This window comes from Artemia sp. Qi Xiang Cuo, chromosome 9 (genome assembly GCF_049724085.1).
Source record: "Artemia sp. Qi Xiang Cuo chromosome 9, ASM4972408v1, whole genome shotgun sequence".
In the NCBI taxonomy this organism is placed as follows: domain Eukaryota; kingdom Metazoa; phylum Arthropoda; class Branchiopoda; order Anostraca; family Artemiidae; genus Artemia; species Artemia sp. Qi Xiang Cuo.
The window spans coordinates 25242239-25257848 of record NC_142802.1 but is presented as its reverse complement, the minus strand read 5'-3'; the positions used below and the strand labels follow the sequence as shown (position 1 = coordinate 25257848).

Below are 15610 nucleotides of genomic sequence, written 5' to 3'. Positions count from 1 at the left end.
AAGGAATAAGGGTTGTAAGCCCTACTCATGTTAATTTCTACTCACTTTGAGTTTGACTCTCTTATGTATTATAATTTCTGTTCGTTTTGGGTTTCATTTATTCATTGATACTGATTTGTGGTAGTTTTGCGCTTCGTAGATTAGTTGGTTTCTTTTTTTGCTCATTTTTGGTTTAATGGAGTTCTTCACTTTTCTTTGAAAAACTTATTTTGTGGAAAGGTTTTTTAATTAATTTTTGTTCGTTTCATATTGCCTTTTAGTCTTTTCAGGAAAAAAAAAATTCTTTAAATCTTATCAGTTTTTTCTTTAAGGATTTATAGTTTAGCCTGCTATTTGTATGGTGGAGAATTTTTTTCAATAATCTTTAACTACATACACCCTTTTGATAATCTTGACACAAATAGAAGTGTTTAATTTAGTTTTATACATCCTCCAGTTGAACTGAAAAATAAAACTTAATACCATTCCCAAAACATTTTATGTATGCTCTTTGACAACCTAGATACACTTACATACTTTTGATTTATTTACATTTTAAGAGCAGAAGTAGTAGAAGCAGCCCCGAAAACTTGAACTTAATACCCTCAGTCGTTCTTGGGATATTGCTGAGATGTCCATCATACACACAGTGTGTTTTGATTTAATTTTAAAGCAACATTTAGTTTTTAAGCATAATGGACAAACTGCATAACTTCAGGGAGTTGATCTACCCAATAACCCTAGAGATATTTTTACTTGACCGTTCAGCTATGCTGAGAAAAATGGCTGTTTAAAATTTTTTATTGGAAGTGTTTGGAAAATTATGGGCTAAAGAGGTGGGTTGATTACCCTCCAATCACTTTTGACTCTTAAAAAAGGCACTAGAACTTTTAATTTCCAATCAAATTAGCTCCTTTAAAATATCTATGATATCAAAAGCTATGATAGGGCAGCGTTGGCTAGTATATTGCTTATATGCCTTTTTAATACCCGCATGCATATAGTTTTTCGTCTAATTGAAATTACCCCTAAACGTTCCTAAAAGTTTCAACTTAATGCCCTTAGTTTCATTAGTTACAGCAACCGTAGAAGTGGAATTAAAAGTATACGCATAGCGTCTTCTGGCAAGTTCAAAATCCACCATAACTTACCCTGAAAGGTCTAACTTAATAATGTAAGACGTTATTGTGATATTGCTTTGTCACCCTATTGACAATCTACATAATCATAGTTCGTTTTGATTTAGCTCAGCATCTGCCTAAATATTCCTTTAAAGCTTCACCTTAATACTTTTAACTTGTGTAGCAACAATAGCTGTAGTAGCATTAGTAGCAGTATGCAAATACCACCTCTTTTTTTTAACATCCGCTTCAACACGCGATGAAAGTTTCAACTTAATACCATCAACTGTTCCCGAAGCATTGCTGACACTTCCTCTTGACACCCTATGTGGGAGGATTAGAAGCAGTATTATTATGATGCAAATACTGTCTTTTGGTTAGTTCAACATTCCCCACAACAAGCCTTGTAAATAAAATTTCGCACACAAAACTGCTCCAAGATATTACTGATATGCCCTTTGACATCCTGCATATGGATGCGAGTTGTTTTTCAGTTTACCCCCTCCCCCCTAAATATTCTCTGAAAATTCCATCTTCATACCCTTAGGTATAGCTGTAATAGTATTCACAGAGGTAGTACTAGTACTCAACTTAATACAATTAGCCACTGCTGACATTGCCAATACATCTTTTATATAACCTGTATATTCATATACTTCTTGAAATTTTCATCTTAATACTCTAAGCCTTACAAGTAATTGCAATAGAATTAGGATATTTTGTGCGATAGTAATAGTAGTAGTAGAACTAGTAAATGTAGCAGTGGTAGTCGTATTAGTAGTTGTGTGAACATATTGCCTTATGGTAAATTGATCTTCCCCTTTAAGCATTCTCTGAGAGTTCAAACTTAAGTCACAAATTAACTCTTAAGATAACCTATTTTGACAATCTAAATCCACATAGTGACTTTTGCTGGAATGTGCCATTAATATTCTCTCAAATTTTACCTTCTAAGACTTAGCCTTAATAGTACTAGTATCACAGCAGTTGCGGTGGTACTAAGAGAAGTAATTGCAGTGTTAGTGTTGTATTAGTAGTAGTAGTAGCAGTAGTAGCAGCAGTAGTAATAGCAGTAGTAGACTGTACATCTTGCCTTGATGCTCCCTAACATGATGCCCCGGAAGTTTCACCTTGACACGGTAAGCTGCTCCGAAAATATTGCCGATGTGTGCTTTTGAGCCCCTTTTGACGCTCTTTTCACCTTAATACTCTAAGCCTTAAAAGTTGTTGCAATTGAAGTAATAGTTGGAGTAGTTTAGTAGCAGTATTAGTATTAGCAAAGTAGCAGTGGTAGTAGTGACAAGCATACATTGCCTTTTTGTCAATTGATCTTCCCCTTTAAGTATTCTTTGTAAGCTCCAACTTAATACCCAAATCCATTGTTTGAGATACGCCCTTTTGACAATCTTCATGCACATAGTGTGCTTTGATTTTGTTCAAATTCCCCTCAATATTCTGTCAACATCCCACTCATAATGCCCCTGAAGTTTCCTCTTGATACGATAAGCCGTTCTAAAAATATTGGTGATACGCCCGTGTCAGCAATCTGTATGCCCATAGTATGTTTTGATTTAGTTCAACTTTCCCCTCAACATTTCCTCAGATGTTTATTTCAATACCCTTAGCCTTAGTAGTACTCGCTACAGAAGTAGTGGTTTTCGTGATAGTAGTGGTAATAGTAGTAGTTGCGGTAGCAGTAGAAGCAGTGGTAGTGGCAGTAGCGCACAAATACTGCCTTCTTGGTCAATTGATCATGTCCCTTATGGTTTCCTGAAAATTCTAAATTAATATACTCAGTCATTCCTGAGCTACGTCCTTTTGACAACCCATATCAATCAATCAATCAATCAATTTGTATTAATTGTATTAACTTAAATTTGACTTAAATTTGAGTTAAGTCATTCCTGAGCTACGCCCTTTTGACAACCCATATCAATCAATCAATCAATTTGTATTAACTGTATTAATTTAAGTTTGAGAACTTAAGTTTGACAAGAGCACAGTGATGTTTGAAAGAAAGATTTTCGTCAAATAAAACACACAGGAATCGAACATGTCTGTCAGGGGGACGAGTTATATCACCATGAGTCGTAGAAATCGTTGGAACCAAGGACAAGAAGAACCTGATCTGGAAAAAATAAGTAGACTAGATTTAGCCAGATTTAGGACAAGGTGATTTGCATCGAACCAAGCAAAGGTTCTTTCTAGAACAGAATACACTTTCTTGATAAGGGAAGAATCTTTAATTTCTGAACACCCAAGAGTGCTATAATCTGCAAATGCAAATAGCACTGGATCTAGAGCTGCGTCACTAGGTGGAGCAAAATTGTTCAGATACAGCAACAAAAAGATCATGATGAATATAAGGAATAAAACAGGTCCTAGGAGGGACCCTTGAGGGACACCAAAATCAACACGGAATTGATCTTGAAGCTTAGGGTCAATACTCATCAACCTTTCAGATAAATAAGTTTCAAACCAATGATAACTGATTCCCTGTAGCCCTATGTGCTCCATTTTAGAGAGTAGGATAGTACGAGTATGTGATATGCTGTCAAACGCTTTTCTGACATCAAGGAAAATTGCAGCTGGAATTCTACCCTCATCAAGTGCCTTGTGAATAAACTTCATCATGGCCATACAAACTTGTTCTGTTGATGGGTTAGGGCGAAAACCATATCGACTGTAATGAAAAAATTGTTTGTTTTTTTTATCAAGAAACGACAGAAGTATAGAGTATATACATTAACCGAACTTTTTACAAACGTCTGATAAAAGAGAAATTTGCCGATAATTAGAAGGATCATTTCTAGAACCATCGTTATGGAGAACAACTAATCTGGCAGATTTTAGGGCGCTAGGAAACGTTCCATTCAAAAATGATAAGTTAAAATAAACTTTAAAGTCTTGGCAGGAACTAGGTCAGGTCCACATGAGGAAGATTCTATAAGCAAAGAGATGATTTTCTGTACTTCAGAGTTAGTAACTAGATTCAAAGCCATCGATTTTTGAAATGAAGGACTGAGGTACTTTCTAAAGTCACTGGTAGAAGAAGCACTAGCTAAAATATCTTAAGAAATTATTTTTCCTATGCATGCAAAGTAAGAGCAAAATTTATCTACTATGACCTTACTATTAGTTATCTCTACCCCCTTACAAATTAATTTGTAATGAGCTATGTAATTAGCTATGAGAGACTTCAAATTATTTAAAGAAGAACAGAGTCCTTGAATGTTTAAATGAAGAACTGAGAAATTAATACCAGAATTTACATTTTTGGTCATGCCATATCTATAGACAGAATTTGCAGTAGAGTTACTAGTCAAAGAAGAGATATTAGGCGGGGTCCCAGATGAGTCATAAATTAAATCTAAAACATTTAGAGGAGTCTTCTCAAGCAATTTAAATTGATAGAGTTATCAAAACTAGGGTGATCATCATCAACAGCTGTCATTTATAAGAAGCGGATCTAATAAAAATCTGGACATAGTTAAAGAGGAATGCGCAGAAAAAGAAAGAATGAACAGGTAATTAATAGAAAGATTACTCGTGTAATGATCAGAAAGTAGAATCATAGTATGAAAAAAAAACAAAAATCATTAACAATGTCGAACATAGTGTGGCAACACATAGCTATCAAGCCACGAAGATTACAAGAAAACTATAAAAATTGAAAATGTAAGAAGAAAGAGAGAGACTTTGGTAACCTATTTTTTGTCCATTGTATAGAGAAAGAGAATTTATGTAGCATATAGCAAACATGGAAAGAGCACACAGAAAGCATTCAAAAAATAGGGCCAAAACTGACCGATTAAAGTAGTGGGCAGAAAAATAGCCAGAAATATACCAATAATACAACGTAGCTGCGGGAGTATGTGATATGCTGTCAAACGCTTTTCTGACATAAAAGGAAAATTGCAGCTGAAATGCTACCCTCATCAAGTGCCTTTTGAATAAACTTCAGCATGGTCATGCAAGCATGTTCTGTTGAGGGGTTAGGGCAAAAACCATATCGACTGTAATGAAAAAGTTGTTTGTTTTTTTTATCAAGAAACGACAGAAGTATAGAGTATATACATTAACAGAACAATTTACTAAAGTCTGATAAAAGAGAAATTGGCCAATAATTAGAAGGATCATTTCTAGAACCACCGTTATGGAGAACAACTAATATGGCAGATTTTAGGGCGCTAGGAAACGTTCCATTCAAAAATGATAAGTTAAAATAAACTTTAAAGCCCTGGCAAGGATTTGGAGAAGTCCACATGAGGAGATCCTATTGGGTAAGAGATGATTCTCTGGGCTTCAGGGTCAGAAACAGGGTTCAAAGCCATCGATTATTAAGAAAAAGGACCAAGGTACTTTTAAAAGTCAATGGTAGAAAAAGCACTAACCAAAATATCTTCAAAAATTGTTTTTCCTATGCATGCAAAGTAAGAGCAAAATTTATCTACTATGACCTTACTATTAGTTATCTCTACCCCCTTACAAATTAATTTGTAATGAGCTATGTAATTAGCTATGAGAGACTTCAAATTATTTAAAAAAGAACAGAGTCCTTGAATGTTTAAATGAAGAACTGAGAAATTAATAACAGAATTTACATTTTTGGTCATGCAATATCTATAGACAGAATTTGCAGTAGAGTTACTAGTCAAAGAAGAAATATTAGGTGGGGTCCCAGATGAGTCATAAATTAAATCTAAAACATTTAGAGGAGTCTTCTCAAGCAATTTAAATTGATAGAGTTGTCAAAACTAGGGTGATCATCATCAACAGCTGTCATTTATAAGAAGCGGATCTAATAAAAATCTGGACATAGTTAAAGAGGAATGCGCAGAAAAAGAAAGAATGAACAGGTAATTAATAGAAAAATTACTTGTGCAATGATCAAAGAGTGGAATCATAGTATGAAAGAAAAACAAAAATCATTAGCAATGTAAAATACAGTGAGGTAGCGCATAGCTATCAAGCCAAGAAGTTTGGAAGAAAAGCATAGAAACTGAAAAGATAAAAAGAAAGAGAGAGAATTTAGTAGCCTATAGTTGGTCCCTTGTATACAGAAAAAGAATTTATGTAGCATATAGCAAACATGCAAAGAACACACAGAAAGCATTCAAAAAATAGGGCAAAAAATGACCGATTAAAGTAGTGGGCAGAAAAACAGCCCGAAATAAACCAACATTATACAGCGTAGCTGTGTAAACAAAATAAAATACGGACAAAAAATGGCAAGCAAACAACAAGAAGACAGAAAAATAAAGCGCTGAGAACTACACTAAGCATAATTAGCGTTGAGACCGGCAGGAACAGATGCTCCAGCACGATCTATCGTGCTGGACGTCCTCGTCAAGTCGAAACACTATAATCTGATTATTTAAAGAACGCTCTTCAATAGTGTCTTTCTGAAAAATTAATTTGTCCTCAAGGTTTGCCATAGTAGTCTGAGCTTCAGTGCTCGTCGAGTTTACGTTAAGCACTAGCTGCTCAAGACTTTTGAGCTGGCTTTCCATTGCAGCTAACTCGGTGTTAAACATTTTTTCTAAATCCAGAGACAGGCTGTTATAGATATCATTCTTAATGCCTTCAATGGCTACGTCACTTAGACTCCCCGGGTGAGACTGAAAGCTAATTCTCAGTTCCATGTCTTTTTCAATACGTGCGAACCAAAGATCAGACTTTCCTTTTAGTGCATTCAGGTGGTTTGTGATTACAATAATCTGCTCCTCTATACTCTCTTCAGAGAACTTAATTTTGCTGTCTGAGCGTGTTTTGCGAGGAGGCACTAGTCCCCTTTTCTCTCTACTAGCCATCTGGGGCAATAATCACTATACTGTGGTTAGTCACTTACAGGGTAGGCACGAACACGGCCACTGGACTCAACTAGAAATTATGCAGCATCAGAGAAGAAGGATTTTATATGTCACTAATAAATGCTGGGTCTGATGTGGAAGTGAGGAATAAAAATAAAAGAAGTTTGGGCAGCTCAGTTCCGTTAAATAGTGGTATGCACAAAATTTACGAGGATTATCAATATTTTCCGAAAATAATTTACAAACTTTCAATACATTCAACTGACTATTTTTTTTATCTTTTCATATTTACAAGTTTAACTGATGATACTATATTTTCTTACTGTGCACTGCATTCACTGGATAATTTTGAATAGATCATCTTTTCGTAATGCTTTATACAGATAATAAATCCAGTTCATTAACTTTTTCAAACAAACAACAGCTCTTTGTGTATGAAGAGACCAAACAGAGATGACTCAAAATCTAGTAATATTCAACACCTCTGACAACCTGTGAAACATTAAATGTTCTGCAGTACAGTTTATCTAACAATAATTGTAATAGCTGTATTTGCTCACTGTTCCTAGGATCACAGTATCTAGATTGATCATAAGCTTGGTCTTAAAATTAAACTGTTTCCAAATAAATTTGACTTATATCCACCTTAGGAATTTACTAGCTTCCACTTCTTAGAAAGTTACTAAAGTTACTGTATATAAACATAATATATTTTGATTTAGTTCAACATTCCCCTCAACATTCCCTAAAAGACCCACCTTAATGCCCTTCGTATTTTCGGAAAGTAGAAGTAAAACCTGCGTACCTTTTTTCAATAACATATACTATATGTAAACAATGAACAAATTGCCTAACGTACAGCCCATTTTTTCTGTTTACGTTTTTTAGTTTTCTTTTTCAGTTGATAAAGCTATCCAGGCGTGAAGCCGAAATATTTTGGGCTTTTATTAGTAGGCTATTTATCTTTACAGTTTCTCATTCACCATCTTAACTGAAAGCTGCACTGGTTATTATGTATCTTATTTCATTTTAATTAGAAAGACAATGTCGTGTTAGACATGATTTGCCATCAATATGATCAGTTTCAGACAAGACACAAGTTATTATAAATGCATATAATAAATTTTACAAAATAGGACAGATAAAAGAAAAACGACTTCTTTTCAAAACAAACAAATGGGGAAAGGAAGGGAATAAAAGAATGATTTACTAGGTAATTTGTGACTGTAAAAATGCAGGTAATGAATTGGGACAAAAAGTCAATTTTTAACGCAAAGAGAAGGGGGTTTAGGTGGGGGCAACCCTCGTCATATACGGAGTAATTTCTGTTAGTTTTAAAGTTCAGTGTTGGTCCTTACTTTCAGTTGAAAAAAAATCTGATCGTTCATGCCCATGACTAACCTAGTTATGATGTGGGCTAATGGCCCCATAAATTCCACCCCGATTTCTTCCTTTTCAATTGTATGTATCATTAATTGTAAATTGGTTGATACCGTTCCGCTTTTTGTGTTTGGTAATTTGAAAACTTAGGTTATTTAGGCTTTTGGTTTGCTCCGGTAAGCATGTCGTTTCGAGATTACGCCATTGGAAACTCTGGGAAGATCGGCCTAGTGAATGATCCCTAAAGCTCCTATATGATCAGACCACCTGAGAAAATCTGCCTTATTTTCGGAAAAAGGGGGAAAAACAGCCTAAAAGTCATAGAATCTTAAGTCACATCTGAAAATAACACCTTCAGACTCAGCGTATCAAAGAACCCTACTCAAGAAGTTTCAAGCTCTTCTCTGCAAAATTGTGGAATAAGTCTTTTCTTTGAAAAGACTGTAGAAGTAGCACTTTGGTAGAAGTAGCACTGTCTTACTCATGCTGCTTTTTACTCTAAGCAAATATCAAACAATTTTTATAAGGATTCTTATTTCCAAAGAGTTCACACAACATCAAAATCCTCACCCAAAGAGTTCACCCAAAGTATAGCGGGTCTGCATGCAAAATGTGTTTAGTACAATTATTCTGCATATTAGATAAGTGTATTTTAAAGCCAAATATACGGCCATGAACACAGTAAAATGACATGAATGAAAGGCACAAGTAACATTGATCAGGTAACTTTGATCAGGGATTTTTTTGTTGTTATTTTTTTTTTTTTTTTTTTTAGTTAACAAAATTTACATATACTTCGCTATTCTTATGTAATTTTTTATTGGCCATATACATATAAAGAATTGTTTTATGACTTCAATCTGTCCAAATACTTTAATCCCCCCCTTATGTGCAAACATGTAGCCCAAATTTTATATTTCCCATATATTCTGTCACTTGCCTTTGTCTTGTCTCGCGCTAAGCTGAAAAGAAACTAACGAAGAAACCGGTTTGCTCTCGAGTTTTATGCAGCGTAAACTTGAGTGAGTTGCCCATAATACTTCTACCTTCTCCTCAGACTAATACCTTCTCCTCAGCAAAATTTAATTTTGCCAAATAGCTGGAAACAAACATTGCCCCAGAAAAGAATTCATTTTCTAACTAGTAACTTCTCCCATTGCTGGAAGATCCTCTCACCCCAGACAAGGACAATCTGCTTTCCTTTTAGCCCTAGACAGTTGGCCAAAAAGAAAACCTTTGGCATTGAACATTTGTCATCCTTCATCTGCAGAATTTGCCCAAGTCACCTCAACCTTTCTTTCATTATGGATATAGAAAGCAGTATTGAACCACATTTTTTGTACAACCCACTGTTTGAAATAGGGTAAGCCAGTCAGGAATCAAGATCAATATTTTGGCAATTTCTAAGGAGACCATCTGGCAGATTTTCATCAACTTTTTGGAATTTTTATTTAGTTTTGTATATATGCTCACACAACACAATTCAACAAAAATAAATGCTTTTCACCCAGATGATTGTTTTACTTTTTCGTGTTGGCTTACGGAAGAATCAAATGAGTAGTCCAATAAGATCCACATGCTCTTCATTGACTTTGAGAAGGCCTTTGACCAGCGGACCGTGATACCTTCTGGAAAATCGCGGAGTAATATGGTATCTCCAAGAATATAATAAGCCTGATCATGGCTTTCTATGGATACAGTGAGTGCTGCATTAAGATAGAGAAGAGAACAACTAGACAATTAAAACACGGTAATATCAGGAGTGCAGCAAGGGTGCCTTTTATCTCTGTTCTTGTCTGCTGTTTTGATAGACTATATTGTTAAGAGAAGAAGCTGTCTTTGCAAGCGTCGATTGCTTTGCTTTTCATATTGGCTTCTTCTTTTTCTTAACAATTCATTATTCCACTTTTCTTGTCTTTTATATTGGTTTATAAAAAATTATTATTATCATTATATTCAGACAGCCCTTTCCCTGAATCTGATTCGTTTCAATATTGGATTTTACTATTTCCACCAGGAGCAACCAATAATAAAGGAGAAGAGGATTGTAAAATTGTCTCACCTATCTAACGCCATTAAGTCCAGATTACATTCATTATCGTAAGGTTTGGTTGAATCCAGGATGGCCTCAATATTCATTTCTTGAACTTCATTGCCGCAAGCAAGAGCTATCTCTCCAGGTTTGTTCTAAAATAAAAGAAAAACAGCATTAAAACAAGAATGTGCCTACCTAACAGGTGTATGCAGTCCAAGCTTTTAGGGTTTTAGCCATTAACTATTTTTCCCATGCGGAAAATCCTTATGGTAAAAAAATAGATGCCCTTCTTTATTCCGACTTTTGATGTATTTTGAATATGGTTGTTGATTCTATCTACGGCTCTTACAGGATCTTCAATTTAGGAACACGTAGGGGAGGGATTTTTTCATTTCTTATGAAAATGAAGATGAAAAAAAAAGGTGTTTTTCGAAATATAGGGGGGGGGGGCAACGTTACCTTTTTCCAATTTTTCTCTTCAGCAATTTTCCCCTCTGTTAACAAATATGGGAATTGTGTGATAGATCCCTTCAAAAAAAGAAAGCAGTGATAAGAGCAGTTCAAATATGACGAATGAGAAAAACCTAGAGTCTTTAAATCATAAAATCAGATTAAGTCAAAAATAAGAAAATAAATGGCAGATATTTTCAAAGGATGTTTGAATCCAAATTATCCATGAATCATCTATATAAGAAATACGAGCCCTAGTGATCTGATTCAAGATTTTCATGGCGCATTTGGTTTAATCTCGGCCATTTTCTTCAGTATGAAAATATCGCTTTAGTCTCTAAGAATACCACATTAGTTTAAAAAAATTATTTGAAAATAAAAAAACTATCATATTTTTCGAAAATTCAAGATTCAAAGATTATCTCTCAAGAAAGGTAAAATGAGATTATATTTCTCACATTTTTTTTTTCTTACGGTGAATAATATGTTTCTAAACTTTAAGGTTTCATCATCACGGACTGTTTGATGTCATATTTTGTTTCATATACACATAATTTTTCTAAATTACGTTATCAGATAAAGACAAATAGGAGACAAAGAATATCTCTAAGCCATCAAATTTTTCAACATTTTTAAACATTTAAATATGTTTAAATATATATATATTTATATAGCACCCTAAAATGTTTAAAAATAGCATCCATGCGATTCACTTGTTCTTTAATCATCGTTAGGCGTTATTTACTTGCAAAAATTCACTAGCCTGTGTCATTCATATTTAGATTTTCATTTGATTGACAATTTTTCAGACCCTCCCCCTCCCTCCCTGCGCTTGTGGGCATAATGGACTCGTGCCTAAATGGCCGGACAGAATTAATGTTTTCTTGCAGTGTTTAAAAAGTGAACACATACAAACGATAACCTGGATTATTCATAGAAATGCAAATATTTTAACTTGTAAAGTATGGCGGCCACACACAGAGCGGCCAATTAGGAAGCATACGATTCCTTGCCCCTGTAAATGAGGTTATTTATGAATGAGCGACCTCGTGGGAAGCCAAAATACAACTGAAATAAACGAATGAAAATTATTTAAGATTGCCATTTGATTTTTTTCGAATTGCTGCGTCTGTAGCCCTTTTAGAATGTCTTTTTCTTGTGCCGTCTTGGGTCCAGTTTAAAGACTGTAAATACAAATTCTTGGTTTAGTCACAAAAATTAAGACTTCAGTTAAGACCCATCATGTAAACGTAGAGTAAAGGGAAGGGTGTAGGTTAATGCAGGGGGTATATATATATATATTTGCAAGATTTTACAAAAAAACAACAATGTATTTAGGACCAAGGTGCACAGTTGTTAGTGTACCAGTAAACCTTAGAGCTACAGGTTAAAAATAAATAAAATGGATAGTAAAGCATAAAATGCAAGTTTAGCTTTATTGTTAACATGGAGAATCATTTTCAATACAAAAATTAACATGATTATCTACAAATAACCTTAAAAGTCAGATTTTTCATTCTACGTTGATGTTTGAAAGGTCCACACTGAAGACAAGTTGATGTAGAGACCCTCCAGACATTACCGGATGGGGTAACTCCCTTACAATGTCATTATGGTCGATTTAGTATGTCACTAGGTCTTCTCGGGTAAACTTCTGGATGACTTCTAAGTCCTTCTTTAAGTATTTCACTTCATATACTTCATCACGTTTTGCAAGACGTGAGGTTTTACTTCCAACAAATTTTATCAACACAAGCTTCTGGCCTGTATTTCGCTGTTACCAGGGTTCTCAAGTTCTGCAAAACCTTCCTCTGATGACCCAGATTCTTCACAGTGGATATCATTGATGTCCTCAGCGTCTGTGTCCAAGTTTGAGTTCTACTACACTTTCTTTCTTGCTTTTGTTTTATTCCCCCCCCTTCTGTTAGTAGCAAGAACGTATCCAGGATTTCTTTTCGGGGGGGGGGTCAAACTCCCTGGATACGGCCTTGGTTAGTAGGTATACTTGTTTGTATTTATTTAAAGCTCTGCTCACTTTTTCAAGCTTGATACGGATTTTTTCAGGTGTTTCAATTAAAACTGTCAATTTAACTTTTTTTTTTCGTTGTTTTCGGGTTTGCTTTCTTGGCATTGTTTTTGGGTAAGGCCTAATCTATTTTTGAGAAACAATAGGTTAGCCCATATCTTAGGTTATAAATGTTGCAGTGCTATTACCCCTCAAAGGTAGATTTGTGACAGTGGTTGCTTCGTTCTGTGTGTCTGTAAGTGGCATATTGGTAACATTTGCTGGTAGAAACTCACTTTCAGAAAATACATCCTCATGCAATCTTGCTACTCTAAATACCAGTAGCAATTTTTGGTGGTGTGAAGGCTAGAAAGAACTAGGTCAAACTAACTCAGCACCATTGTAAATAGTGGCTGGTTTCCCAATATTTCAAGGACTAGTCACCCAATTGTTCACGGAGTTGTTAAAGTAAGTCTTGAAAGGTCCAAAAAACTCTATGAAGGGGCTACATCTTGTGGATGGTGAGAGGGTGGAATATCGTTACTGTCATACCATTGTACTTGGCTAGCTTAATGGTTGGTACAACAACATGACTCTCGTGGTTATTCATTAGACAAAGTACTGGGTTCAGTTCATTGGCTGTTTGATGAAGTGCTTGAAAAGTTTAAAAAACAAGGCTTCGTTAGACCAACCCGATGGATTTGCTCCACCGATTATTCCAGCTGGTGCAAATTTTAAAATGTGTTTGTTAAAATATTTCCTAGGAAAAATCAGTATTGAGGGCATGAAGCCTCCGCTAGCATTAACAACAACAATCATTGTATTTGCAAAGAGCAATTATTGATTGATGCTTTACAGTTACAGGCCTATATATATCTGAAACGCTTATGAAACAGTAGGCCTACCAAACTAAATCCAAATGAATGTAGGTTTAAAGCCGGTTAACAAAAAATTCAGTAGTAAAACTTTTATAATATTTTATCAATCAAAGAAGGAAAAGTCCCCCCCCTTAAAGAAATCTTATGACATAATTGTTTTTTTCTGCATGGCGCTGGCCCCTTCTCCAGTAGGAATAGTGTGAGGGAGCGGTACAGAGTGACTCTTGAAATGAGTGCAATATTTCAAATGAATAAAAAGAGAAAGGAAAAAAAATTGGGATGCTAAATAAGACCCGATAATGAAAAAACATACACCAGAAACTCGGCAGCGACAACTTAAAGATATTCTTCTTACTTTAATCATTTTATTTGTAAAACTGGGATTTGCCCTGGGTTCATACAGGTGGTTTCTAAGATTTCCATCAAATATCAACCATTCTCAATTAAGTTGAAGTTTTATTTTAGTTACGTTGTGGGTTGGACCAAAGTAAATCAACTATATACTAGGTATTTATGTTTATACTTTTACCTTGTTTTGTTATTGTTTTGAGAATTTTTTAAGTTCTTCGTGTTTTTTTTTAGGTTTTTGTCTTTTTTTTTTTTAGATCGCATTGCTTTTTGAATTCATTATTACTCTCCCTTTGCTATAAGGACGTTTTATTGCTTATACAGGCAATTTGCGATATATTTCTTCTCTGAACTTCTTTGGCCTGAAGCTCCGTTTCTCACGTGGTATTTTTCTTGTGACATGCTAGTCGCTTCCAAAACAAAACAAAAAATTATTTTATCCAAACCCTATGCATTCTAATTACTTACTTTGGTAACGACAATATAAAACTCGAAGCCCTAATTGGATACATGAGTCTTAAAAAGCAGATGCTTTGGTTTCGACTGAGACTACAGCTTCGGGGAAAGGAATTCAATGTAGTTTTTGGATTTTTATTAAGTAATTATGGCGTTGATATCAAGATTTTTATTTAGATATGCAAGGTAGTAGTTCAATAGAAACAGCATAAGCTCTTTGAAAAGAAAAAAAAAAGTTGGTTACCTGATTAAGCGCAAAGGCGCTAACGGACTCTTGATCCTTATGCAGAATCCTGACAGCTAGAACATTTCTGCTGGATTTATTTGCAGCTTCTACATCACTAACATCACTATCACTAATAACGGACGCTGAATCACAGAAAGAAAGACCCGCAGCTCGACGACGCGAACCGTAGACCAGCCGAATGAACATCTCTTGAACTGCCTCTTGATGAACTAAATAGTTCCAAAGCCGACGAATGGCTTTGGTTTCTGACTTTTGTCTGAAAAACAATTTCAATCGATTATAAATATAATCCACTACAGCTGCTAAAGCTCTTCTACGCCCCGGTTCCTTCAGACCCTCACTCTATACTCCCTTTTTCGACGTTCACATTTATTTGAAATCTTTCCTTTTGACCTCTTCCCATCTCATTTGGGAGTGTCCTAATTTTCGTTTATTCCCCCCCTCCCCCTGGAGTACAAAAAATACTTGAATTTTGCACAACTAATTTTCTTGATTCGTAAAACGTGATTTAACTATACTGATCATTACTTTCCTTAAAGATCTAGAAAAGAAAGGATCAAACTAAATATTAGGCACAGGTTAGTATCTGATATAGAGCCATTCAAAGGACTAGCCAAAACTATTATTAGACAATTGCTCTGAAAAACCTTAAATACGTCTTCTTCAACTTATCGAAGGATCCCCGCTTCAGAGGCGTTTGGTACTTGGCTACTCTCAATACCCAAATTTGTAGTATCCTAATCGTCGTTCTAAGACTTGTATTTGTGTTCTTCTAAACTTTTTCCTACTTCCTATTCTTCTTTTTACATCTTCACTGCATCCAACATCCTTACTATTAACGCTACCAAGCTGAGTGAAGCCATTCACTATATGTCAATGTTCTAGTTAAATAAAATTA

The 15610-nt window shown here is 35.0% G+C and overlaps 1 protein-coding gene across 1 annotated transcript in view; it reads right to left on the bottom strand.

Annotated features, from left to right (window-relative positions):
* The window catches only part of Rbcn-3A (rabconnectin-3 alpha), a 179519-nt gene that overhangs the window by 53271 nt on the left and 110638 nt on the right, over positions 1-15610 (bottom strand). The window contains exons 29-30 of the mRNA XM_089094941.1: positions 14710-14968; positions 10356-10480 (exon numbers count right to left, since the gene is read on the bottom strand). Of these exons, the coding sequence (XP_088951067.1) occupies positions 10356-10480; positions 14710-14968 (384 nt within the window). The remainder of the gene's footprint in view (positions 1-10355; positions 10481-14709; positions 14969-15610) is intronic.